At 50.0% G+C, this 24,386-nt stretch overlaps 1 protein-coding gene across 1 annotated transcript in view; it reads right to left on the bottom strand.

Moving 5' to 3' along the window:
- Positions 1-24,386, bottom strand: part of AMPH (amphiphysin) — a 96,823-nt gene that overhangs the window by 42,348 nt on the left and 30,089 nt on the right. The window contains exons 3-9 of the mRNA XM_044675400.1: positions 23,167-23,221; positions 14,448-14,542; positions 8,843-8,938; positions 3,131-3,238; positions 2,347-2,432; positions 1,370-1,445; positions 605-687 (exon numbers count right to left, since the gene is read on the bottom strand). Of these exons, the coding sequence (XP_044531335.1) occupies positions 605-687; positions 1,370-1,445; positions 2,347-2,432; positions 3,131-3,238; positions 8,843-8,938; positions 14,448-14,542; positions 23,167-23,221 (599 nt within the window). The remainder of the gene's footprint in view (positions 1-604; positions 688-1,369; positions 1,446-2,346; positions 2,433-3,130; positions 3,239-8,842; positions 8,939-14,447; positions 14,543-23,166; positions 23,222-24,386) is intronic.

Here is a 24,386-nt window from a genome sequence, read left to right as displayed (position 1 = left end):
TACCCTTTTGTATTTCTCTGCTTTCACTCTTTACCTCTTTTGTAAATAAATACTAATAAAGTCATTTTGACTTTGAGCAATAATAGTTTGAATCAGCAACTACCACTATTATTTATAATTTTTATATATTTTAGCCAAACCATCAAAATTTAATCCATATACTCACCAGACCTTATCCTGACAGCATCCTTCAGACCTCCAGGCATTGCCATCTGGCCTGCCTATTTACCTGGAGCACCCTTGAGGCTTAGGACTACCAAACTTTCTCATGTGCCCTCCCCCAAACCTTCTGAGTTGTGTGATCTCCCTCAATAACAATGGGAGTTCCTGGAGAGGAGGGACCATCTTGCTTTCCTACTTGTATCTCCAGGACTCAGCATGGTGCTAAGTGTACCTAGTGAGCCCTAAATACATGCCTTACTATTCATCCATCCATTCATTCATTAACTCATTTCCTTCTTCTTCCTTATAACTGATGGCCCCTCTTCAGGATGGGAGGTGAGAAAGAGACTTTCTAAGTGGAAGAGTACTGGGAGCACCATGAATCTTGGCCTATGGGAGCCGTAGGTTTCTGATGGGGCTCCCAAGAACTGCAGACACTTACCTGGGGGCTCCCAGGATGGTGAAGGCCTTGTCTGCATGCTGCTCTCCCAGCTTGGTCATCACCTCATAAAGTTTATGGCAGAGCTGAGGAGACAGAAGACACTTGTCCACTGGTTGCCAATTAATCCAGTCCTAACTCAAGAATCCTCACATTTTCCTCATGAAAGCTTGTGATTGAGGGTCCAAAACCTGTAGGGACCTAACCCAAGTCTTTTGAGGCCCAGGGCCAGGCAGGTGGAGATGGTGGTAAGACGATGACATCGAAAGAGATCCAGAGTTAGGGGGTGGGATGTCCCTGGCACCTAGTTGGTATTTAATATGTTTTTAATGGCCTGATTGATGGATGTGGGTGCCTGAGCAATGGCAGCAGAATGGTCTTCCTTGTGAACCTCAACTATCGAGTCAGCGAGAAGGGTGACACTTGAAGCTTTCATCTATTTCCTCATATGTAAAATGAAGGATTGGAGAGGGGGCTCATCCCGGCCCCCCAACTCCAAGTCTCTGACTCTATATTTAGTGTCAAGCAGAGCCGCCAATATACTGAGAGGAGACCCCAAATCAGAGAAGGGTTCACCACGGTAGTGCATCCTTTCAGTCTGGCAGGCAGAGGACACTAACGGAGATGGATACTCCTGATTCAGCAATGCAGAATGAAGCCCCGTTAACAGGAAGATGCAGGATTGCAGCCATCGGGGGACCACACACCTGCCTGTGCCTCTAGATAAAAGTGATCTGCTTACAAAGGGACATGATCCATGCCACTTACCAGAGCGATTTCCTTGTGGAACTTGGCTTCGAGGCTGGACACATTCTTGAAAGTATTCACATAAAATCCCACTCGTCTATCAAGAGAAAGCAAAAGAGAAGGGAGAAGGACTGAGAGAGAGAGAGTCGCTGAGTCACCGGGACCTTGAAAGGTTAAAGAAACCACTCAGCTTCCCTGTCTTCATCCATGGAAAGCAAGGGATAAAAGGAGGGTTTATCTTTCTGGCTATTTCTGTTTTTCCTTCAATGAAGTTCTTTTAAAAATGTTACACTAAAAGAGTAACGATGAATATCAATGCAATGACTAAATTGACCTCGTATAGGGTTTGGATTTCTAGACAGATATTTGTATGATTCACAACTTCGTTGACACAGAGAACTCCCAATGAGGAATTGTCTTCACCCCTGCAGATTTATGCAGATAATGAAAAACCATCATTCCTTCCCATGATTGCACTTTCAGGAGGGCATATTTTAATCTTTTAGCCTTGATCGACTGAAGGATATCTAAGACACAAAGAATAGGTCATCAGGAAGTACCCTATTTGCAGAAATAGGGAGTTCTGCAAATCCTCCAAAAGAACATAGATTACTTTCTATAAAAATACATCAATTAGGGGGCCACTGGGTAGCTCAGTGGATTGAGAGCCAGGCCTAGAGATGGGAGGTCCTGGCTTCAAATCTGACCTCAGATACTTCCTAGCTGTGTGACCCTGGACAAGTCACCTAACCCCCACTGCCTAACCCTTACTGCTCTTCTGCCTTAGAACCAAAACCCAGCATTGATTCCAAGGTAGAAGGGAAGGGTTTAGAAAACAAAACAAAACAAAATCACTGAATGAGTCATCAATTGATCAAAATGAATAATTACTATATAACCAGTACTGTGCTAGACCTCAGGGATTCAAAGAAAAAAGCGTCTGCCCTCTTGGCAGTGACATTCGATCGGGGTAAATAGCACACAGGCAATGGCTTTACCTAGACCACAATGAAGGAAGCTCTTCTTGTAGATCGATGTTGAACTCTTCAAACACTTTCTGGGCTTTTTGAAACTCTTCTTCTGCCTAGAAGAAGCAAATCACTGTTTATGTCCTCTTGTCTAAAAATAATGGAAGCCTGTTGATATAAAATAGTATCACTGGAGAGGGGAGATCTAGGCTATACTTGGGTGGCAGCCTGAACACTTTGGGACCAAAAGGCAGGCGTGCTAAGTGTCTGGCTCCCCGAGATACCAGAATGATTTTCATAAAAATTCATCTTAAGTTAGGGCGACTGGCTAGACGGGGGAGCCTTTCTTGGGGTTCTGGCTCTCCTGCTTTCCATGTGCCAGCTAGCCTTTCGGTCTGATCAGGAGGCATAGGTTCTGACCAATGGAGCCCTGAGAGGGAACTGAAGAAAGGGGAGTTAAATGACATCCGGTAGGTGCCTAACGTTGGGCCCCTTTGGCCACATCCCAACCCCACATGTAGTTTGATCCAGGATTACTCCGTCAGACATTTTCAGAGCTGAATGATGCCCTCGAACCAAGACGGGCAGCACGTTACCAATGGATCCTCCAAATGTCTCAGAACAAAATGTATTGCGATGTGAGGAATAGGCTCGTTTTCCACCAATGTGTTGGAAATGAGGTAGACCAGCATAGCGACAGCCCAGATTCTGCCCTGCTTTCCATCCGAGCTCTGGCTTTGTTATCACCCACAAAGCCATCTAGGTCACAAGGGAAGGCTGAAAGAGTTGTCTGGAACCTCCTGGCACCCCTTACCTTTGTGATACGGCTTTCATCTCGCCTTTTGGAGCTCTGCAGAGCTTCCAGGTGGTGACGGGCGCTGTCATAATCCACAAGCTTTCTGCTCCTCTTGGCGATGCGCATCTGCCAAGAGAGGGAACCATGAAATGGTGGACCTGGTCAGTTCTTCCCTGTTACTCTTTTTACATGGACAGGAAGGGTAAGGAAGAGTCTGTAGACAGACTCCTTAAGGGCTGGAATGCTCCTTTTATATCTTTGTAGGACCCAGTGCTGTGCAAAGAAAGAGTAAGCTCTTATTAATGGCTTGTGGGAGTGTCCTGGACAGAAGATGGGGAGGGAAAGAAAAGGTACCAAGCTAGAGTAACGGAACCCAAAATTTGGAATGCTACAGAGGCTCCTCAATCAGCCCAGACTGAATCAAGAATGCCTTCCATCACATGCCAAATGATCATCTAAGCTTTGCTAGAAGACTTCCAGAGAGAGAGAACTCGCCACTGCCCAAGGCAGTGCTTGGAACTTTCAGATGGTCCTAATTATTAGGACAATCTCCCTCTCACTGTTGTTCCTAGTTTAGGGTCTGGTTGGCCAAGTCTAAGCCAAGCTAATTAAGTCTCGCCCCCTCTGGGATTTTAACAAAGTGTAGAAAGCACAAATCCTGGAAAATGAACCGACTTGCAATCTCTAAGCATGAACCATCCTGAGCTTGTCCTCAATTGGAACCCTGAGATTATTTCCAGATACGAGGTCACCTATCCATGCCCCCTCCTCTCTTGTACTTGGGACCTGATTATTCTTGGTTTTTCTTTTTTTCTTTTAAACCCTTAACTTCTGTGTATTGGCTCCTTGGTGGAAGAGTGGTAAGGGTGGGCAATGAGGGTCAAGTGACTTGCCCAGGGTCACACATCTGGGAAGTGTCTGAGGCTGGATTTGAACCTAGGACCTCCCGTCTCTAGGCCTGGCTCTCCATCCACTGAGCTACCCAGCTGTCCCTGGACCTAATTATTCTTAAAGCAAGCATTAGACTTGACATTTATCCCAATGTATCATCCCTCATTTGGACCTCTGGGCCAAACAAAATGCCCCACATGATAACCCTTTGAAAACTGGAAGACATCTGTCCTGCCCCCATTTCCCTTAGTCTTCTCTCCTTCTGGCTGAATGTGTCCAGTCCCTTTACTTGACCTTCAAATGGTCCCTCTTCATCTTGGAGGTCTTCCTCTGACTACTCTCCAAGCTACCAATGTCTCCTTAAATGCCTGTGACTAGAACTGAGCATCATATTCCACCACCTCCTTATTTCCAGATCTTCTGTCTCTCTTTGTGTAGCCCACAATGGCCTTGGCTGACTTGGCAGCTGCATCCTAACTGTTGACTCACCCCCAATTTGTCCTCCATTAGGACCCTGGGATGGGTTTCAGAGAGAAGGTCATCTCTCCATGCCTCCCCACCCCCCGCTTGTACTTGGGACCTGATTATTCTGAAATGAAGCCTAAGTCTTAACATTCATCCCAAGGGATGGGATGGTCCCTCACTTGGCCTTCCAAGCTCTCCTTGGTCTGTTCCTCAAATGAGCTGACTGGCTCGGCTTCTGATCTAGGCTTGCAGGGCTTCTCACAAGCCGCCACCATCTCAGGTGGGGTCAGCCAGTGCCATCCTGTATTTTACAAGAAGCCCTCGGCTCTTCCTCCAGTCAAGCTCAATGAACACTCCTCAGCATTTGCATCTGCTCTCCAGCCTTCTGCCACAAAGAACCCAGATGAGCCACTTTAAAAAGACGCCCATAACAACTGCCCCGTGGAAGAGCGGGTCTTGGCATTGGACCACTCAGACATCTTTAGTGCTGCCACCCTGGAGCCAAGACAGGCTCACGATGACCTTGGCCAAGGCGTGCCCGGGCGGTTGCTGAGTCTGTTCCATTTGAGTATATGGATTGGGTTGTCGGGGCCTCATCCAGCAGAGCTTAGGTTGGTGGCTTCGCCCACCCCATCTGGCAAAGGCAAGCCAAGCAGCGAGCCTCGAGAAGCCCTGAGTCATGGCTCTCACGGATGGGCTGGAATCAATATTTTGAAGGTTGCCTGAGGTTTCGGCAGCAGCTCGCTGTTGGGCTCAATGGGAATCCCGGGGTCGGGTTCTGAAAAGCCTCCACCGAGATCTGCAGTCAGAATTCTCCCTCGCCACACCTCCAGCCCGCTCTTTCGCTCGGCTCCAGCTCAACCACTGGGGAATAAGAAAGACTGGAGCATGGCGGGCGGGAGCAGCGACAGGCACATTTACTGCACTATTTCAAACAATCTATCATCCAATGTGCATTCTCCTTCTACCAGTACAGATAGCAGCCTGGCTAATGATCCTAAACAGCTCCAGGAATTACCGGAGCTATTGTTTGGCAGGCAAGGTCTGGTGGCAAAGCTCTATGCCCTCAGAGAGTATGCCATTGAGGCTGGGGTCCTCATAGAGCCTTGGGAAGGCTCAAGGATGTGAACATGGAATTCCCTTGATGGTATCTGCAGGGGTCAGCTTTGTTCTAAGAATCTATTATCCCAGAGAGAGCTTGGCTTAGTAGCTAGAGAACTGGCTCAAAAATTGGAAGCTGAGTTCAAGTCCTTCCTCTGACCCATCTTGTCTGTATGATCCTGGACAAGTCACTATTACCATAAAAACAAACTTTCTGAATCTTAGTCAGAGGTCACCTTAGATCCTGATCTGCAGTGGGAGAAGGAGTTTCCCTAAGGGAAAGTCCTCCTATTAATGAGATCACAGGTTGGCCAAAACCAGAAACTATTGTTGAAAACAAAGCAAACCCTCTCTAGGATGGACACAAGATGGGAGGAGGACTGAGGGTTCTTGAAGATCTAGGCACGAGGAAGAGGGATCTCATCTCTCTCAAGGCACAGAGTCAGAGGGCCAGAGGAGAGAACACAGTATTTGGACTCAGATAAATGGAATCCCACTCCCTGTGTGACCTTGGGCAAGTCAGTCCCTTTGCCTCATGGTTGTAGGAGGGTACGAGACCTCATCCAACTTTTAAGGACTGTGTGCTGTAATCAGTGAGCTCGGTCAGAAGCTTAGAGGATGCTATTCCATAGGCCAATAGTCAAATGAGGGGCATTTGAGGGCAGAGCTAGCAGAGACCCAGGCAAGGCAATCTGGGGCATACGGAGGCAACACTCTGCACACGTAGCAAGATCAGGAGCAAGCGGACAGGACATCTCGAGCAGTAAATAAGAACAGAGTGATGGGCAGGTGAGGAGCTTTCCAGGCTGGTGTGAAAAGATAGATCAGACAAGGTTATATCTGAGATTCTAGAACAGCATTGGTGAAAGTGTGGCACTCATGCAGAGCCGGCACTCGGGGAGCTGCTCCATTTCCCTCTTCCCAGCACCCAAGGACAGTTTTTTCCATGCTCTGCCCCTCTGACCAGCCACTCAAAGTTAGCACTTCCTCCCTCTGCTTTTTGTGGTATTGCAGGGGGTTCACAGGCAGTTTGAAGTTGCAGTTTGGACATCCGAACTTGAAAACCTTTGCCAATGCTGGTCTAAAATATCCTCTTTCATGTGTGTTCTCTACCTTTCCTACCTCAGGAATGTACTAAATGCTTCTGTCTAACCTATATATCAATATGGATAGGGTGGTACCTCGCCTTCCTTGCCTAAACCCTCCCTCTGGTTGGGATGTTAATAGGGATCAAATGTCTAAAAGGCAGAAAAGGAGATCATCAATTTAGTGCCAGGAGGCACCTCAGAGGCTCTTTAATTCAAGTCCTTCATTTTATAGAAAAGGAAAATGAGACCCAATGAAGTTAAGTGACTTGTCCAAGATCTCATAGAGGTAAGTAGCAGAATCAGGTTTTGAACCCAGGCTTTCTCATCCTAAGGCCAATGCTCCTTAGATGGAGAAGAACTGGGAAGGACATATAATTCATTTTCTAGACAATTATTCTGCTCAGGTATCAAGGTTTAGTGCTTAGCACAGTGTAGGTGTTGAATAAATGTTTATTGATTTGATGTATTTATTTCCTACCCATTGGCTGTACTGATCTTTAGCTATCTATCCATAGCTAAGAATAAGGAACATAAAATCAAAGAGAGGGGTGGGGTGGGGAATAATATTCTTAATTCTCCATTTGGGCCTCATTACAGAGTAGAACTGACTCTGGATTCCAAAAAGGCAAGCCCCAGAAATTCAAGATCTGGTGGGATCCACTGGCATAGAAAAATTTCAAGAATGTCTGCTATCCCAGGATCATCCTGGTTAAGTGAGCTGAGGATCTATTGACCTTAGTCTCTTAGCTGTTTTATGAAAGAAGACGCTCCATCTCTTGGCTCTGTATCTTCTCTCTGGCTGTCCCCGATCCCTGAAAAGCCCACCCTCTTCCTCTTCAATTACTGACCTCACTGGCTTCCTTTAAATCCTAACTAAAATTCCACCTTCTACAGGAAGTCTTCTCCAGCCTTTCATTTCAGTGCCTTCCTGCTGCTCATTGTTGCCTATTTTCTACAGCTTGCTTTGTACTTGTTTGTATGGGGATCGTAAGCTCCTTGAGGGGGAGGACTGTCTTTTGCCTCTCTGCATCCCCATTGTTTAGCACAGTGCCACGTACATAGTAGGTGCTTAATAAATGTTCATTGCTTGATTAATTGAAAACTTGGGTAACTAGAGAACAAATCTCTTGGCCACGGCAACCAATGAAACCGTGTACTAAGGAATGGTGGCGATTGGAACATGGGCTGTGGAGACCGTACTAAGATAGAGTTTGGAGAAGTGAGACACCACACTGAGGAGACCTCAGCTCCTTCAAGTCTTGGAGTCTAAGTGTCATGCTTAGTGATCCATCATAGTTTTCTTTTGTTGTCTGTAAGAGCTGCATGGACCTCTGCCTAGCAACGGCACCCATCCAAGATGGCAGAATTCTGAAGGGTCAAGTGAGTGTCCTTGTGACTTCTTCTGGGCCGCTCTATAGCAACTTGCAGTGTAACAAACACTTATGGATGAAGATGCCAAGGAAGAAGCATCTAGTGCCAGGAGCCCAGCCCTGAAGGTATTCAGCTCCTCTGCTTCCCCAGCTCCAGTCCCTTGGTGTGGCGATTCTCAGGAAGAACCCAACATTAACTCAACTCAAAAGATAATTAATTATTGGGAGTTTACATTATGGATGCTGTGATTGGCTCAATCCCAGGCTCAGCTGGAAAGTTGGAAAGGAGCTCAAGAGCCACATAGATCAACTCCTTCATCTTACAAAGGAGGAAGTTGACGCTCAGTCAGGGAGAGTTGCCCAAGGTCAAACTGGTAGTAAGAGACAAAACCTGGATTTGAACCCAAGAGCTCTGATTCTAAACCCAGCCCTCCTTCCATGGAGAAGAGGGGGGAAAAGAGCAGATATAATTCATAAGAGAGGTAATAATCCTTCTAAAGTATAGCAAGGCAGTGTGGCATAGTGAGTAAAGCACTATGGCTTTATGTTTCTGGGTTCCAAAAGCTTCCTCTCAAGCAGCAGAAGTTCCAGGGGATGAACTGAAGGAGAAAATGAGATTTCCTTAGCCACAGGGCATGATAAGCTGCCACTGGGCAGGGAACCGAGGCTGGAGGCAATGCCTGCCTTTTCTGCATTGCCTTGGAGGACATGGTCTTTTCTTCCTTTTCTTTCCCCTCCACCCCATGGTGCTTGTCTCCACTGGCATCAGTAGCCCTTTAATTCCTCCTCCGCCCTAAGAAAACAAGGTGCCATACCTTGATGTCAGGAAACTGGCCCAGGTAGGTATCCAGCGTGAGTAAGGACCCATCCACCAATTTTTGATGGAAGTCTTCCCAGAGCACATCACATTTCTGAAAAAGAGAAAGAGGTCACAGAAAGATTATCCTAATCCCTCTCACACAACTAAGAAGAAGAGGAAAAAGTAACTGAGAGAGCCTAGAAAATAGCTGCTTAAGTATGTCCTCCCCAGATACTTCGAGCCACACCTTTAAAAAAAGATATGGATCATTTAATAGCATAATTCATTTAAAACACCTTTTGGTTACCAGGTCTCATGTGTAATTCAATCCATCTGAATTGTCAGATGGAGAAAGGGAGTTATAAGTCTTCTGAATTCCTAAGTAACTTGTCAGTTAACAAAGCACTTTCTTCACTTTCTTCAAAATCCTTCTGTCAGGCTGGTAGGGTGCAATTGTTGTGCCCATTTTACAGATGACGTAACTGAGACTCAGAGGAGTCAAATGACTTGTTTGAGGGAAGTGGCAGAGCTATGATTCAGACCCAAGTCTCCTGACTCCCCCGTGTCCTTGTCATACCCCCACCTTGCCTTTTTCTCTTTTCCAATTACATTGCATTTGACTTGTCAAAAACCAGAAGCTCTAGAAAGGGTTGGGATGTCCAACATGGCTTTTCGGGTAGGGGAGAGGGCAAATGAAAACAGCTCAGCAGCTCCTCTCTCCAGAAATGTAATTCTGGAAGCCATTCACAGTCTCTCAGCCCACAGGGAACCCTTTGCCAAGGATGAGATGGGGGCTCAGAGCTAATGCTGGAAGGGATATGTGGGGGTGGGGTGTGGGAGTGGCTGATAGAATGTATCCATGTCTTCCATGAACTCCTTTTGAGACATGGGGCTGCAGGATAGTCCTCAGATGTACCAAAAGCCAGGTTCCAACAGAAGGCTCGCTTCCTTTAAGGTTCTAAAACTGATTGGAAGCTCATCCAGAGAGGGGTGGATTGAGTGTTGGACTTGGATCCAGAAAGACCTTGGTTCAAATCCAACATCCAGATGCTTACTCCCTGTATGACCTTGGACTAGTCGTTTATATTATCTGGACTTCAGTTTCTTCATCTGTAAAATAAGGGGGTTGGGATTGAAGACCACTTAGTTCCCTTTAAGGTCTAGAATATAGATTCTTAACCTGGAGTCCATGAATGAATTTTTGATCCTTTGATAAGGTATTTTAATATAGTTGGTTTCCAATGTGTGTGTGTGTGTGTGTGTGTGTGTGTGTGTGTGTGTGTTTACTAAAAAACATTATTCTGAGAAAGGGTCCGTGGCTATCACTACACCACCAAAGGGGTCCAGGACCCGATAATAATGATCGCTACCATTTACATAGTACTTTAAGATTCAGAAAACACTTCACAAATATTATGTCATTTGATCGTCTCACAAAAACCTTGCAGGGCAGATGCTTTTATGATCCTCACTTTACAGATGATGAATCTGAGACAGAAAGAGGGTAAGTGACTTGCCCAGGGTCACAAGGCAATTAAGGGTTCGAGACCAGCTTTGAACTTAGGTCTTCCTGACTTGCCAAATAGGCACCGAACGCAAAATGTGGTCACGACCGCCTGGCTCGATCCACGAGTCTCTGAAGTTCTCCCCCACTTCCGCGGCACAGAAAAGGATGCAGACCTGGGCTGGGTTCTGCATTCAGTGGCATCTCTGTTTTTTCTGAGGAGTGCTTTCAATCTACATGCCTTTACAACAGCAGATCCTCAGCATCGTATGGGCCCAGGTCCAGTAGGGGGGCTCGGAGCTCATTTCTTCAAAGAGATCTTTCTTATGGAATCCTGGATAAACTTCGCCAGGTCTACCATTACGTGCTCCAAAGGGCCGATCTTGCTGCCATTCTTTCTTTAAAAAGAGCAAATCTTGGGGGCAACTGGGCAGCTTAGTGGATGGAGAGCCAGGCCTAGAGACAGGAGATCCTAGGTTCAAATCTGGCCTCAGACACTTCCCAGCTGTGTGACCCTGGGCAAGTCACTTGACCCCCATTGCCTACCCCTTACCACTCTTCTGCCTTGGAGCCAATACGCAGTATTGATTCCAAGACAGAAGGTGAGGGTTTAAAAAAAATAATAAAATAAAAAAATAAAAAGAGCAAATCTTGTTCTCACACATGATGTCCACCTTCATCACGGCCTCCCCAAAGCTGCTGCTGCAGCAGGTTCTTAAACCACCCACAGCAGTGAGGAAGCTCAGGCAAGAATGGAAGTTATTTAACCACTGAATTTGTAAATGATGTGTGTCTGGGGGCCAGCTTTTGCCAAATTCCTTCCCTGGAATTTTCCACCAGCTGGAAAGGAGCCCAACAGCCCTTGCCACGCTCCCGAGTTCCTCGTTTCCTTGCCTCTGTCGAGCCTTCCTGAGAATCAAGGTCGTCTGGATGGCAGGATTGCAGAGGGGCAGCTCAGGAACCCAGACCTTGGCTTCTCTCCTCCCCCAACAAGACTCCAGCCAAGTCTCTTCCCTCTGGGCTCCCTCTGGGCCAGGGCTCTGGCTGGGCAAAAGAGACGGCAGTAGTAGAGGCCACCTCAGACGTTAACAGAACCCCAAATTTGAAGCATCCTCCCTAAAGGTCTTCCATGTTCAACGTAATGGGACGGTTTCTTGGTGCCGGTGGGGCAAAGAGGAAGAAGAATTGATTCAGCCTTTTCTTACCATCTAGAACAAAAGCCGGACACGTGAGGACTCCTGCCTGATAGCAAGCAGAACCGGGGAGGGAAGCGCTAGCAAAGGAGAGAACCTTTCCTCCAGGAAGGAGCCAGGAGACCAGAGGTGGTCATTCATCGCAGACCTCAGAGGACGTCACGAGCCGTCTAGACCAGCTCCTCATTGTACAGAGGAGGAAGCTCAGGTCCATCCAAGTTAAGTGACTTGCCTAAGATCTCCCAGGTAGTAAGTGTCAATGGTGAGATTGGAACCCAGGTCCCGAGCTTTTTTTTTTTTCCATCTAGAATGCCACCTCTTTTGTCCAGGAGATAACAAAGGTCTGATCTGAAAAAGTTAGCAGCAGTGAAACTAGAAAGGAGGAAATCATTGCAAGTGTTTTAGAGGCAGAGCAGACAGGCGTGGTGGCGACTCATCGGCTTAAAGATGGAACAGAAGAAGATGCTTCGAGGTGTCAGGCCTCTGTGACTGGGAGGATGCTGCCATCCTTACCAGGGAGGAAAAGGCTGGCATCAGGGAAGACGACGAGAATTGCTTCTTCAGACCGCCGAGCGGGAGACGCTGGAGGGGATATCGAGGTAGATTATGCCCAAGACTGAAGCCGGGACGAGGCTTGCATTTAGTGGGGAGGCGAAGGGAAGAGTCAGCAGAGCAGCCAAGTCTCGCCTCCTGCTTTCGAGGCGTCCTTCAAGGCCAGCCTGGCTCCCTGCGGGCGGAGGCGGCCGTCTCTGGTACTGTCTGGGGATCCGAGAGATGAACGAGGCAGCAGGGAGATCGGTGCGTGCGTGTTCCACGGCTCGCCGAGATCCCCCTAAAAGCTGAGGAAAGCTTTTATTCCGTCGGGCCGGGGTGGGGGGGGCCCGGCCTGAAGTCCGCGGCAGGCTGAAGACTCGAGAATCAGCTCGTCCCCAAAGGAACACGCTCTGGGGTCTCCGGGGGCAGAAATGGAAAGAAGGGAGAAGGAAGGACAAATGGGGGAAAGGCCAAAGGAAGGACCAACGGCGAAGGGCTAACCGTTAATGCAGGAGATCTGGGGCCGGAGGGAGGCGGGTTCGAATCCTTCTTTTGACTCTTCCTGGCTGTGTGTCCTCTGAGTCTCAGAGAGTTCATTAGCATCGATTAAGCACCTCCTGTATGCCAGGCTCTGGGCTACAAAGAACCGCCAAAGACCCGACACTGCTCTCCAGGAGCCCAGAGGCTAAGCGGAGAGACCGCCTGGCCGCCCAATGGAGAGGATCTCGAGGGAAGGCTCCGGGGTTGGGGCGGTTGCTGGGGAAGGGCCCCTTGTGGCAGGCGGGACTTGAGCGGACATCTGGAGGAGGCCGAAGAGGCCGGGAGGCCGAGGAAGGCGGGAGGCCGAGGCGGGAGGGAGGAGGCTCGGGCTCGGGTCTTTGATCCTCCTCGAGGCTCCCCGCTTCGCTTCTCTTCCCGCTCCTTGTGAAGAACGACTGACCATCCCTCGGCCTCCCGGACACTCACTCATAGACACACCCCAAACGGGGCGAGAGCCACGTCCGAAGGCATCGGGCCAGAGCGGACCCTGGTGCTGCCTTTGGCCCCGACCCGAGCAGGCAGGCCTGGAGGCTGCTTCGGGCTCCCTCTAACGGCCGTGATGGCTCCTGGAGGGCCTGGAGGGGTCGTCCCGGCTCACAGCGGTTCCGTTCAGCCCAGTCTGACACATTCAAGGCACCTGCTGGGCGCGGCATGGCGGGCACCCAAAGACGAGCACCAGGCGGACCCTGAGTGAGGGGAGGCCAAGCTTTACCCGGGCGGGAGGTGGAGGCCGGACCCGGCACGCATGTGTGCGGCCGGAGAAGCCCGGCCAGGGGAGGCCAAGGCCTTCCGAGGAGGGACGTGACGGCCCAGGAGAGGGCCAGGAGGAAGGAGGCGGCCCTGCCAGGAGGGGGAGAAGGGAAGTGGACGCGGGGGACCCCCTGGGCAAAGGCGCGGCGCCGCTGTCAGGCGGGGGGAGCAGCCGGCCATTCGGTTAGGCTGGGACAGAGCACGAGCCGAGGGAAGGACCGAAATCAGCCGGAAACGGTGATGGGAGACGGGCGCCGGGAGGCCTTCCGTGCCCGGCGGAGCATCGAATGTCCCACCCTGAGGGCAGCAGGGAGTCAGGGATGGCCGTTCAGCGGAGAAGGGAGGGGTCCTCTCTGTGCTTGTCAGCTCAGTGGGAGACGGAGCAGGCAGGAGAGTGTAGAAGGAGGGAGACAGTGAAGACGCCACTGCATGGGGCAGCTGGGGAGAGTCAGAGCCAGATCCGCACATGGGAGGTCCTGAGTTCAAATCTGGCCTCAGACGCTTCCTAGACGAGTGACCTTGGGCAAGTCACTTCACCCCCACTGCCTAGCCCTGACCGCTCCTTGGCTCTGGAACTCAGCATCAATGCTAAGACGGAAGGGAAGGTTTTGTTGTTTTTCAAGAAGCCGTCGCCACGGGTCAAGCGAGGGATGGCGGTGCGGCCGGGGAAGAAGGAAGGGAACCTGCTCATGCAGGGGCTGGCGCTGGGCTGAGAGTTTGATGAATATTTTTTTATTTGGCAACAGCCTGTAAGGCAGGCGCTGTATTAACCCCATTTTACAGGGGACACAGGTGAAGTGCTCAGGGGCGCAAGTGACTGAGGAGGATTTGAACTCGGGGCAGACCCACCCTTCAGTAGAAAGTTCTGCCTCGCTGCGGGCTAGTGAGGGCCTCAGTGGGGGTAGAAGGTGGGGAGATGCGGAACCCCCGGGCCTGGCAGCCCCCTGAGGACCCCCCGAGCTCTGGGCTGGGGACGGTCCAGACGGGGCACCCAAGCCGTCTCCTGGCGCCGGGAAAGGCCCAGAACGGTGGGAGCAGGCGGGCCTCGTCCTGCTCCCGGGGCTCCCCCCGGCCATGCACCCCCCGGCCGCGGCTCTTACCTCGCCCACCATCTTCACGTCCTCCCGTCCGTACCAGTCCGGCTCGTAGACCTCGTGGAGGGACTCGGTGAGCTTCATGGAGGCCTCCTGCATGCCTGGCGGGTGAAAAAGACCCGACACGGTCAGGGACGCCCCAATCCGGCCACCCGCGAGGGGAAGGGAGCGAAAAGGCCGAAGAGCTGCCGCCTCCTCCCACAGACGAGTTCTGAGGCTGCTCCAAGGGGATGGGGTGGGCGGCTAAAGCTGAGGGTGCTGGCCCCGAAGCCCGAAGGACTCGGGTTCAAATCCTACCTCAGATATCTCTCAGCGGGTGACCAGAGGCACGTCCCATCTTTTGTGTCCTTCTTGTAAAATAGGGCCAATGCTCGGCCCTTCCCGTGGTTGTTGGGAGAATTAAACCACATTATTCCTTCCTTTTCTTTTTAAGCCCTCACCTCCCGCCTCAGGATTGGCTCTAAGGCAGAAGAGTAGCCAGGCCAGGCAGTCATGTTAAGTGACTTGCCCAGGGTCACCCCGCTGGCAAGTGCCGGAGGGGCGATTGGCACCCAGGACCTCCCAGGTCCAGCCGGGCGTCTCATCCCTGCACCGCTTCGCGCTCTCGCACTATTCCCAGCAGGCGCTCTGCTCGCGTCCCAGCCCCAAGTGCTTGCAGCCTGGCTGGCCGAGGGGCCCCCAAGGCTCGCTCGTCCTCCTTCTGGGTCGGGACAGTTTCCCTGCGAGGGAAGGACCACAAACTCATGTTTGATTTCTGTTCGCCAAGTTCAGGAAATGCAGTCGGAGGGGCCCCTCCTCTTACAGAAGCGCCCCGAGAGGCAGGGCGAGTCCCTCAGGGAAGGGAGCAACCCCAGGATTTGAACCCAGGACCCCTCACTGCGTAACTCCGCCTCAACCAAAATCAGGTGCAAAGCCAAGGCCAACGCTTCCCTCCTCCCCTCGGTCTTCAGTACTCTCCGAGGGGACCCCGATGTCAGCACTCCATGACTGCATTTTGCTTTAATCCTAACAATAAGCTCTGCACCGGCTCCCAGGAGGGGGGATCCGTGCTGACAAGATCCACCCGGGCACAGGCTCACGGAGCCTAGAGGCCTTCTCCTTCCGCAGAGGAGGAAAAAGAAGCCCAGAGATGAATGACCCGCCCAAGGTCACACAGGCAGGGAGGGCAAGGCCAGGATTTGGCCCCCCTAAAACTTTGTGGTTCTGGGAGACCGCGAGCCTCGGAAGCTGGATTTCTGCTGGAAAGAGAAGCAACATTTCCTCAACTGACCATTCTTTAGAGAAATGGGGGCGGGGCAGACCTCCAACCCAGACCTCGGGGCAGCTAAGGATTGGCCAGTGGCTGCCATGGAAGGATACCCTGCCAGGACCAGCATCAGCATCCTAAATCTTCCTGGGGGGCTCCAGGTGAGGAGACCCAGCGGTCCAAGTCCAAGATCGGCTCCCTGAGATTCCCCAACATGAACGATGACCTCAGAAGTCACAGGACTTGCCCAAGGCCACCCAGGCAGGAAGTGACAAAGGCAGGATTTGAACCCAAGCCTCAAAAGGAAATAGCCAAAGCGCTTTCTGCTATATCCCTCCCGAGGACGGTGCCTGGATGATGTTAGTCACTTAAACTGCACCCAACAGGCAGCCCCAACCAATGGCTCCGTTTCTTTTCTGACTTATATTCCCTTCTTTAAAAGCCACCAAGTACGCTGAGAGCCGCCCGCCCGCCCGCTCAGTGGCTCCGTCCTCGGTCTGCAGGCTAAACCAGCTGAGGGGCCCAGAAGACTCCCCGAGTGCCGGCCTGTGGGAAGCCCAAAGAATGGCCAGACGCGGCTCCTGCCCCTGAGGAGCTCCCAGGCCAGCGGAGGAGACGACGGGCCAACAACCCCCGGCAAACCAGCCAGAGACGGGCTCTGCCCGGAAGCTCCCAGCAGGGACAGGGCTTGGGGAAGGCTTCCTGGAGGAGGCGGGCCATGGAGGAAGCAGGAGAGGAGCGACACAAACTCAGGGAGGAGGCAAGGCTGTTCCTGAGGCTCCGCTTGACGACAGCTTGACTGTGGGCTGCCCAACTCGGCAGCTAACGAGAACGTGAGAAAATCTTGGAAAACTCGTCTGTCCTAACAGAACTCGTGTGCGAGAAGCACACACGGGGGTCCAGAGACACCCTCACAGCTTCCCTTCTCGTGCCCGGCCAGCGCGGGTCAGGCACCTGCCGTCCCTCCATTAACTGCGGTCAAGGGATGCACTAGGTGGCCAGTCGAGAGACCGCCGAGCCTGGACTCCGGAAGACCTGAGCTTAAATCCAAACGCCGACACGCCGAGGCTGAGTTACCCTGCACAAGTCACTCCACCACGGCCCGACTCGGTTTGGCCAGCCATATAGCGAGAGGGCAGCCTCAGGCGTATTAGCTGCGTGATCCTGGGTACGTTCTTTCACTTCTGTCTGCCTCGGATTCCTGAACTAAAAAATAGACCTCATCCGACACCAGCTCACAAGGCTGTTTCAAGGAACCTCTGAGATGCTGTCTGAAGAGGCCTTAACCCAGTGCTTGGCACACAGCAGGTGCTTAATGAATGCTCATTCCCTCCTCTTCCCCAACGCAGATCTTATTTTCTAATTGGGGAACAACAAATGCCTTTCAACTATTTACAGCATAAATACAAAACGAATAAAATCCATCTATATGTAACCACATAGAGTAACTAAGTCCCAGGTAGGCTGGGAGGGGACACCAGCTTTTGGTGGGCCAAGGAAGGGCTCATGAAGGAAATGAGGCTCAGAAGCATCTGAAAGAAAGAGCCCGACTTCATGGGGATGCCTGTTTCAGACTGAGGGAGCCAGGCATGGAGGAGCTGCTCCAGATTCTGTATCCAGAATACAATGGAACTAGGGAGGGAGCGGATAATGACAGAATCCCAGAAGAAAGTGGGGAGGGACCCCAAAAATCACCTCCCCCAACCTGGACCTGAGCAAGAATCCCCTAAATAACCAAACCAAGTGGCCATCCAGCTCCCTTCACTGGAAGACTTCTAGTGAGGAATGAAATCTCCTCCCTGGCTGCTCTTCTCCAAAGACTGTCTTATCTAGTCTCAAACATGGGGGCACCAGCTGATGGAGCAGAGAAGTTAAACACCTTCTCCCCAGTTCAACGGCTACTTAATGAGAGAACTAGGCTAAAGCATGAGCCTCAGCACTCATAGTATCATCAATTAGAGAGAAGGGTCCCTGGCAGCCACTGATTCCAACCCCCTCATTTTACATATGAGGAAACTGAGGCTGGGACTTGCTCTGATTCACACACTTGGTGCCTGAGGCAGAATTTGAACTCATGCTTCCAGTCTCCACCTACCAGCCTTAAGTCCAGTTGCCTCTCCTCCAAAATCAACTAACAAACAACCCTATTGACAGCATTGAAAACTTCTTAGGGACCTGTTAAAACAAACACTACCCACCCCCAAACCCCAAATAAATAAAAGGAGGCAAAAATGAACTCCTGCGCTAGACTATTTCCAGAGTGCTGAGGATGCTCCCACTCTCATAACAACCCAGTAGGCTAGACATGAACACCATCCTTCTTTCAAAGATGAGGAAATGGAGAGGAATATCAGAGGAGAAGGTGCTTGTTTCCCATAGCTGCTAAGTGTCAGGAGGATTTGAATCCAGGTCTCTGAGTCCAGCTCACTTTCCACTGTGCCAATAGATGTCAATCTTTTTTTCTTAGTCAAATAAACTGTTTAGTACACTGAAAATAAAATCGAGTCCATTAGTCCTTTTCTTGATGAATGAGCATCATGGCCCAACATGTATGGGAACCCACCATACCACCTCATTTATCACTTCATAGGATTGTTTTGAAAAAGGAATCCACAGAGGAGCCTGGCTCAAAGTTCATCCTCCATTTTTTTTTCTTTCAGGTTTGACATCAACAGTGCTTTAACAATTAGAGCTGTCCAGCACCCCCTTCCCACTCAATAGAAGTCCCCAAGTAAGAGCTGGCTGGCCCCTGGTGGGGGAGTCTTTGGAGGCCTGGGTTGGACCAAATGGCTTTTGAGGGTCCTTCCAGCTGGGGTGTGGAACAGTCCAGTTTCTGGAAGGATAAACTTGCATTGGGAAACTGACCACATGGAGGTGAAGTCCCTTCTAAAGGAAATGATGGCTTTTATGTGACCCTCTTATGAGATAACAGCTGCTCCCACCCTGCCAAAGCCTTGTATTCACATGTAGACCATGTGGGACACTCTCTGGGGGTTGGGGGAAGGGGCAGGGGGGCCACAGGGTCTTTATAGGGAAATGCACAGGAATTCCGGCTCCAGGACCAAATTGCTCCAGATTGCATGCTTTCTTGGCTCCTGTATTTGCTTGCGCACGCGAGCGCAAGAGAGAGACAGACAGACAGAGACAGAGAGGTAGAGAGACACGGAGAGATAGAATGTGTGTGTGTGTGTGTGTGTGTGTGTGTGTGTGTGTGTGTGTGTGTGTCTTCTTGCTANTGTGTGTGTGTGTGTGTGTGTGTGTGTGTGTGTGTGTGTGTGTGTGTTTCTTCTTGCTATAGTTCTGGCTCTCAGCCATCATTTTTCATTGCTCTCAGTGAGTCTACATCCTGGGAAAAGTTACCCCAACTAATTATAATTGTTTCTAGAGTAAGAATAAATAGGGTCTGGTTGGGCCCTACAGGCTCACTCATGGGTATAGCATCTGTCTAGGCTTTCCCAGTTCTGTTCTTGGCTGAGTTCTGAATAGTTGAGTCTTAAATTAAATCAAAAGATGATCAGCTTGGAGCTGGAAGGGACCTTAGTGGACACTTGGTCCAACACCTTCGTCTTACGAGATGAGTAAACTGAGGCATGGAAGAATTAAGTGATATGTTCAAGGTCACCCTGGATCCACTGACTTACACTCCCTGCATTATCCTGCTTCCTTCATGGCCGGCTCCACCAGTAAGTGAGCTCCCCTACAGAAGTGACACCATACTCTATATTTCTGCATCGAGATTTCCTCTCACCGTTCTGCCTGTGCTTCTGCCTTGCACCCCTCTCTATGACCATCCTGAAGGTCCCGAGTGCCCCAAATCAAAAGGACATGTTTGCTGCTCCCCTCAGGGAGGTCATTTTGGGCTGCTGATCTGTTGAAGACAAGAAGGCAGCAGCTGTGGCAGCCGCCCTCCAGAGGGTGCCAGCACCTCTCCTTCTAAGGCTGCCTCCAGACGAGAGTAAAAGCAGGGAGAGCCTGAGCCTCTGGGCTGCTCGTCCTAAATGGGCCTTTAGATTGGAGATGCGGATCTGAGGGTTGAAAGGAGAGAGAACAAGAGAGCCAGGAGAGACCCAACTCCGCCTTGGCAGGGCAAAGTCATGCCCTGACATTAAGGAGTCGGCTTGCCTGGGCGCTTTCCCTTGTGCATTTGTTTCCCTGTTTTATGCATGCCTGGGTAAGTCTTGAGCCCTGGAGCCCATCATAGGCTGCCTGAGGACGTCAGCACAGGGAAGACTAAGGAGTTGGGAGATGATAGCTGGGTGCCATAAGTCCTTCTGAGTTCCACTCAAATCCTTCCTCTCCTGGGAAGCTGCCCTTCCTTCCTGCGTCTGTCAGGCTAGAAGCCCCGCCTCGCTCCTCCATTTCCCTTGTGCCAAACTGGCTGTGTCTTTATTGTGCCTCTCCCGGTAGGATGGAAGCCCCTCGGGAGCAAGTTGTATGTCGTATTTGGTGTTTGCTTCCTCCGTGGCCGGCATGCAGCACGGCTCATTCTGAGTCCTGAATAAATGTTTGTAGAATTGACTAGAGCCGTGAGAAGGGTCTTACTGACACCCCTTCCTGTCCCCTTCCCTAGTTCTCTGACATGCCAATCTCGGAGGCCAGAACCTCACCATCTTTTTAAAAGATTTCTTCTGTCTTAGAAAGGATACTGAGTATTGGTTCCAAGGCAGAAGAGCAGTATGGGCTAGGGAATGGGGGTTCAGTGACTTGCCCAGGGTCACACAGCTAAGAAATGTCTGAGGCCAGATTGGAATCCAGGACCTCCTATTTCCAGGCCTGGCTCTCTATTCACAGAGCCACTCAGCTGCCCCAAACCTCATGATTCTTTTTTTAAACTTTTATTTAAGTATTTTTCCATGGTTACATGATTCGTGTACTTTCCCTCCCCTTTTCCCCTCACCCCTCCCAGAACCAATAAGCAATAGCACTGGGTTATACATGAATTATCACCCAAAACCTCATGATGCTAGAGAAAAAAATGGAAGTCTCATAAGCTTATGCCAAAGTGGAAGTTTTTTTTAATTTAATGGCAGGGAATTATTTTATATGAAGTAAAAAGGAAGTTGGGGGGCAAACTTCAAGGCCTGTTTCTAACCAATCTATGCCTGTGAACAATCTTAGCTATTTAGTTTCTCAGCGTTACTCTTGTATCTCCCCTGGGTTTGCCATCACCAGAGTGGGGAAATTCATCAGCCCTCAGCTGGCGTATCGTCTTTGGATATACCGCAGGACCAGGCGGGCTGATCGCCACATACTCCACAGAATTATCAACAAACCCAACAGATGCGGTGGCCGTTATTCTTTCTTCCAGCCATGAGCTCTCCCCGCTTCCTGCTAGCAGGAAGCCCTCCACAGTAAAGAAGACAACTCCTCTGGGAAGCCCTCCGTAAGGATTCGAATCAGAAGCGAACCCTCTCCTTTCTGGATTCACTTTCTAGGGCGCCCCAACCATTCACTTGCCCAGTATCATCTTGCAGCTTTTGTCTGCTGTGGTGCTCGAGGGTGCACATCATCCCTCTTTGAGGGGGCTGAAGCCTCCTGTTAGCCTTGGCAAGAATCACCCGGATGTCATTCATTGTGTTTGGACCTTCGGCCCAAAACTCAAAGCCTGGGTTGGGGGCAGGGAATGCCTATCTCAGAGAGCCCAGAGGGGCTTTCTCCTTCCTTTGGCTTCATTAGGAAAGGGGGCAGTCCTCTTGTCCTCCAGCAGTGAGTGGTCCAAGGTCACTCGGTTTGGAATTTGCCCTCATCTTGCAGGATTAGCCACAAAATGATCAGCTTCCTGCCCTCTCGCTTAAACCCTAACTTCATGTTTTAAAGTCGTTTAAGGTTTCCCAGGCTCCTGTTGTCATTGCAGAGCTGGTAAACCTTGGTCAGGGGGTGGCCCATCCCGTTACTATGGTTTCTGGCTGCTGCTCTGCATTCTGTAAATCTCAGAATGACCCGTGAGCTCCTGGAGAGGAGGACTGGTGCCTTCTGGGTCTTCGGTCCTCTGCATTTCCTGGCACAGAGGATTTGTTCTGTCAGTCCTTATTGAATGAACGAAGGGAGATAGCTTGGGGCAAACTCCAAATGGTCTAAGGCAATAGCAACATCATTGGAATGGATCCATTGGAATGGATGTGGAACCCTCCAAAGGGAAGATTTGGAAGCAAAACTCACTGACGTGGATGTTTGCTTAAAAAATAAATATTGGTCATTGGAAGCCCAGGAACAGGGAGGGTCTGCCTGACCCAAAGCCTCAAGGTGGCAGGCTTAGAGCTGGAAAGGACCTCAGAGGTCATGTAAGAGGAAACCGAGGCAGAGCATCTCCGCTAAAGTCCCTTCTCCACCACTTACTGGATGGGCAAATCCCTTAACCTTTCGCAGACTCAGTTTCCTCATTTGTAAACTTGGGATACTATTCTTTCTACTTCAATTTATTTCCCAGGAATGTTAGCTGGAGAGCCCTTCATGAGCTCTGGAGTATTAGAAATGGTGGCTGCTGTTAGGAGTTCATTCTTCACTTCCTGTACTCAGTGTGAGTGGACAGAAATGGGGTCTGGACTAGTCGCTTTCCAACTACTATTCTTTTGTGTTGGATGCTCTGCAGGTACTTGCTCAGGTGGATAAAATAATTTTCTGAGGGTTGAACAAGAAACCTCTGTAGGCTCACTACAAGCAACGCCAGCAAATTATTAATAGCGACATTAGCAGTAATACTAGCATTAATATTGGGGGAGGCAGTAAATGAGGATGAGAAGAGCCCTTATCTTAAAATCAGAAGAGCTGTTTGAGTTCTAGCTTGCTTATATCCTGTCTGTGTGACCTTGGGTAAGGCATGTCAATATGAGCCTCAATTTTTTATCTCTAAAATGGGGATAAAAATTTTTTAAGTTAAAAAAATAAAATGGGGATAATAATTCATTTAAAAATATTTTTGGCTTCCCCAATTACAAATAAAAAACAATTTTTAACATTCCTTTTAAAATTTAGAGTCCCAAATTCTCTCCCTCCCTCCCCCATCTCCCTGAGCAACCTGATATGGATTTCACATGTGTCATCCTGTAAAACCGATAATAACTTTTAGTGCCTACTCAAAAGGCTGTCATTGGGACGATGCTTCAGAAATCTAGCATCATCCTAGGAGCGGGTTGTTGTTGTTGTTATGATTATCATCACTGTGTCCTTGAGGTCTCGATCTAACATTGCAGCATGGTGCAGAGCCGAGCCTGGGTTCTTAAGGTCTGGACCCATGGAGCAGGCGTTGTGGTTGGCCAGACACAGTTAGGAAGACCTCAAGGAGATGGCAATGTTTTCCATGGCGGCTTAGCTGACAGATCCGAGTGTATTCAGCCAGCTCGCCCGCCCAGTCTCCTCTTGGGGGTGGGGTCTCTTGTAATTTCCCCCTCCTCTAACTGCCCTCCCCAAATCCCTTGTGAGCTCCTTCTCCCATAGCTTGCAGGGTATTTTACGGCAAACATCTCGGAGACAATGAATTACCTTTGATAGCAGCTAAATATCCCCGGAGTTCTCTCTGAAGTCTCGTACCCTCTGCCTGCAAAATACAGAAACAAGAAACTGTACACTCGTGACTGGAATTAAAACACAGCAAGGAGAGGAGGCACAAATCAGAGGCTGTCATTCCTTTCAAAGACCTGGATGGTGGATCCACCATAGGGCCGTACTCTTTGCTCCCCCAGGCAACTGTCGAGGCTCTAAATTATTGAGCAGGGCCCATTAGCATTGGCAGAGGGAATTTCCCCACCAGGAGGGCCCCTACCAAGCAGGCATGGAGAGTCCAGACACACTGACGTTGACTTGCTCAGGCTTTAGGAGGCACGAGATTCAGTCTAAAATGAATTAAGCAAAGGGAGATGAAGGGTGATCAAAAAAGTGACTGCCGACAGAGTGCTTTCTTCCTTCCCCCAAAGAGAACAGAGGCTCATTGACGACTGGTTCGTTTTTGTCTACTTAGACCTGGAGCCCATTGTAGTGCCTGGCACCCAGGAGGAGTTTAATCAATGTTGGCTGTACTGAACCCAGGCTCAGGTGTGCGCGCGCGCACACACACACACACACACACACACACACACACACACACATGCATACTCACTTCTTTAGGGTCTTATTGTTAGCAAAGTTGGGACAGTTTCCATTTTGGAAATGGTTTCCATAAGACACACGTGGCATCAGCTCCATGCATGTTGCAGCCAACTGGATAGAGACCATCTTTACGTAGTTTATCAGTTACCAAGTCTTGTTGATTTTACCCACTCGGCATCTTTTAGGATTAGACCCATTTTCTCTGATCACAAAGCCTCAACCCTAGCTCAGGCCCAGGCTTGAACTACTGCCAATTGTCTCCTGATTGGTCCTTCTGGTTCCTGGCTCTTCTTTTTCTATTTCATCCTCCATGCCAGCTATTTAAAAATCTTCCTAAGTTGTAAGACTGAGGCAGCTTGGTGGCATCGTGGATAGAGTACCAGGATTGGAGTTAGGATGACCTGAGTTTAAATAATTTCTCTGACATTCATTAGTTGCATGAGCCTAGGCAAGTCACTTAACCACTGTTTATCTCAGCTTCCTCAGAGAGGATTGGAGGAGAAGCTAGGTAACATAGTGGATAGAGTGCCAGGCCTGGAATCAAGAGGACTTGGGTTCAGATCTGGCCTCATACAGGGAGAGAGAGGGGGGGGGAAGGGAGAGAGAGAGAGAGATCG

Source organism: Gracilinanus agilis, chromosome 1, assembly GCF_016433145.1.
Source record: "Gracilinanus agilis isolate LMUSP501 chromosome 1, AgileGrace, whole genome shotgun sequence".
NCBI classification, from domain to species: Eukaryota; Metazoa; Chordata; class Mammalia; order Didelphimorphia; family Didelphidae; genus Gracilinanus; species Gracilinanus agilis.
Note: the sequence above shows the minus strand (reverse complement) of the source record. Positions and strands in the feature narration are given on the sequence as shown.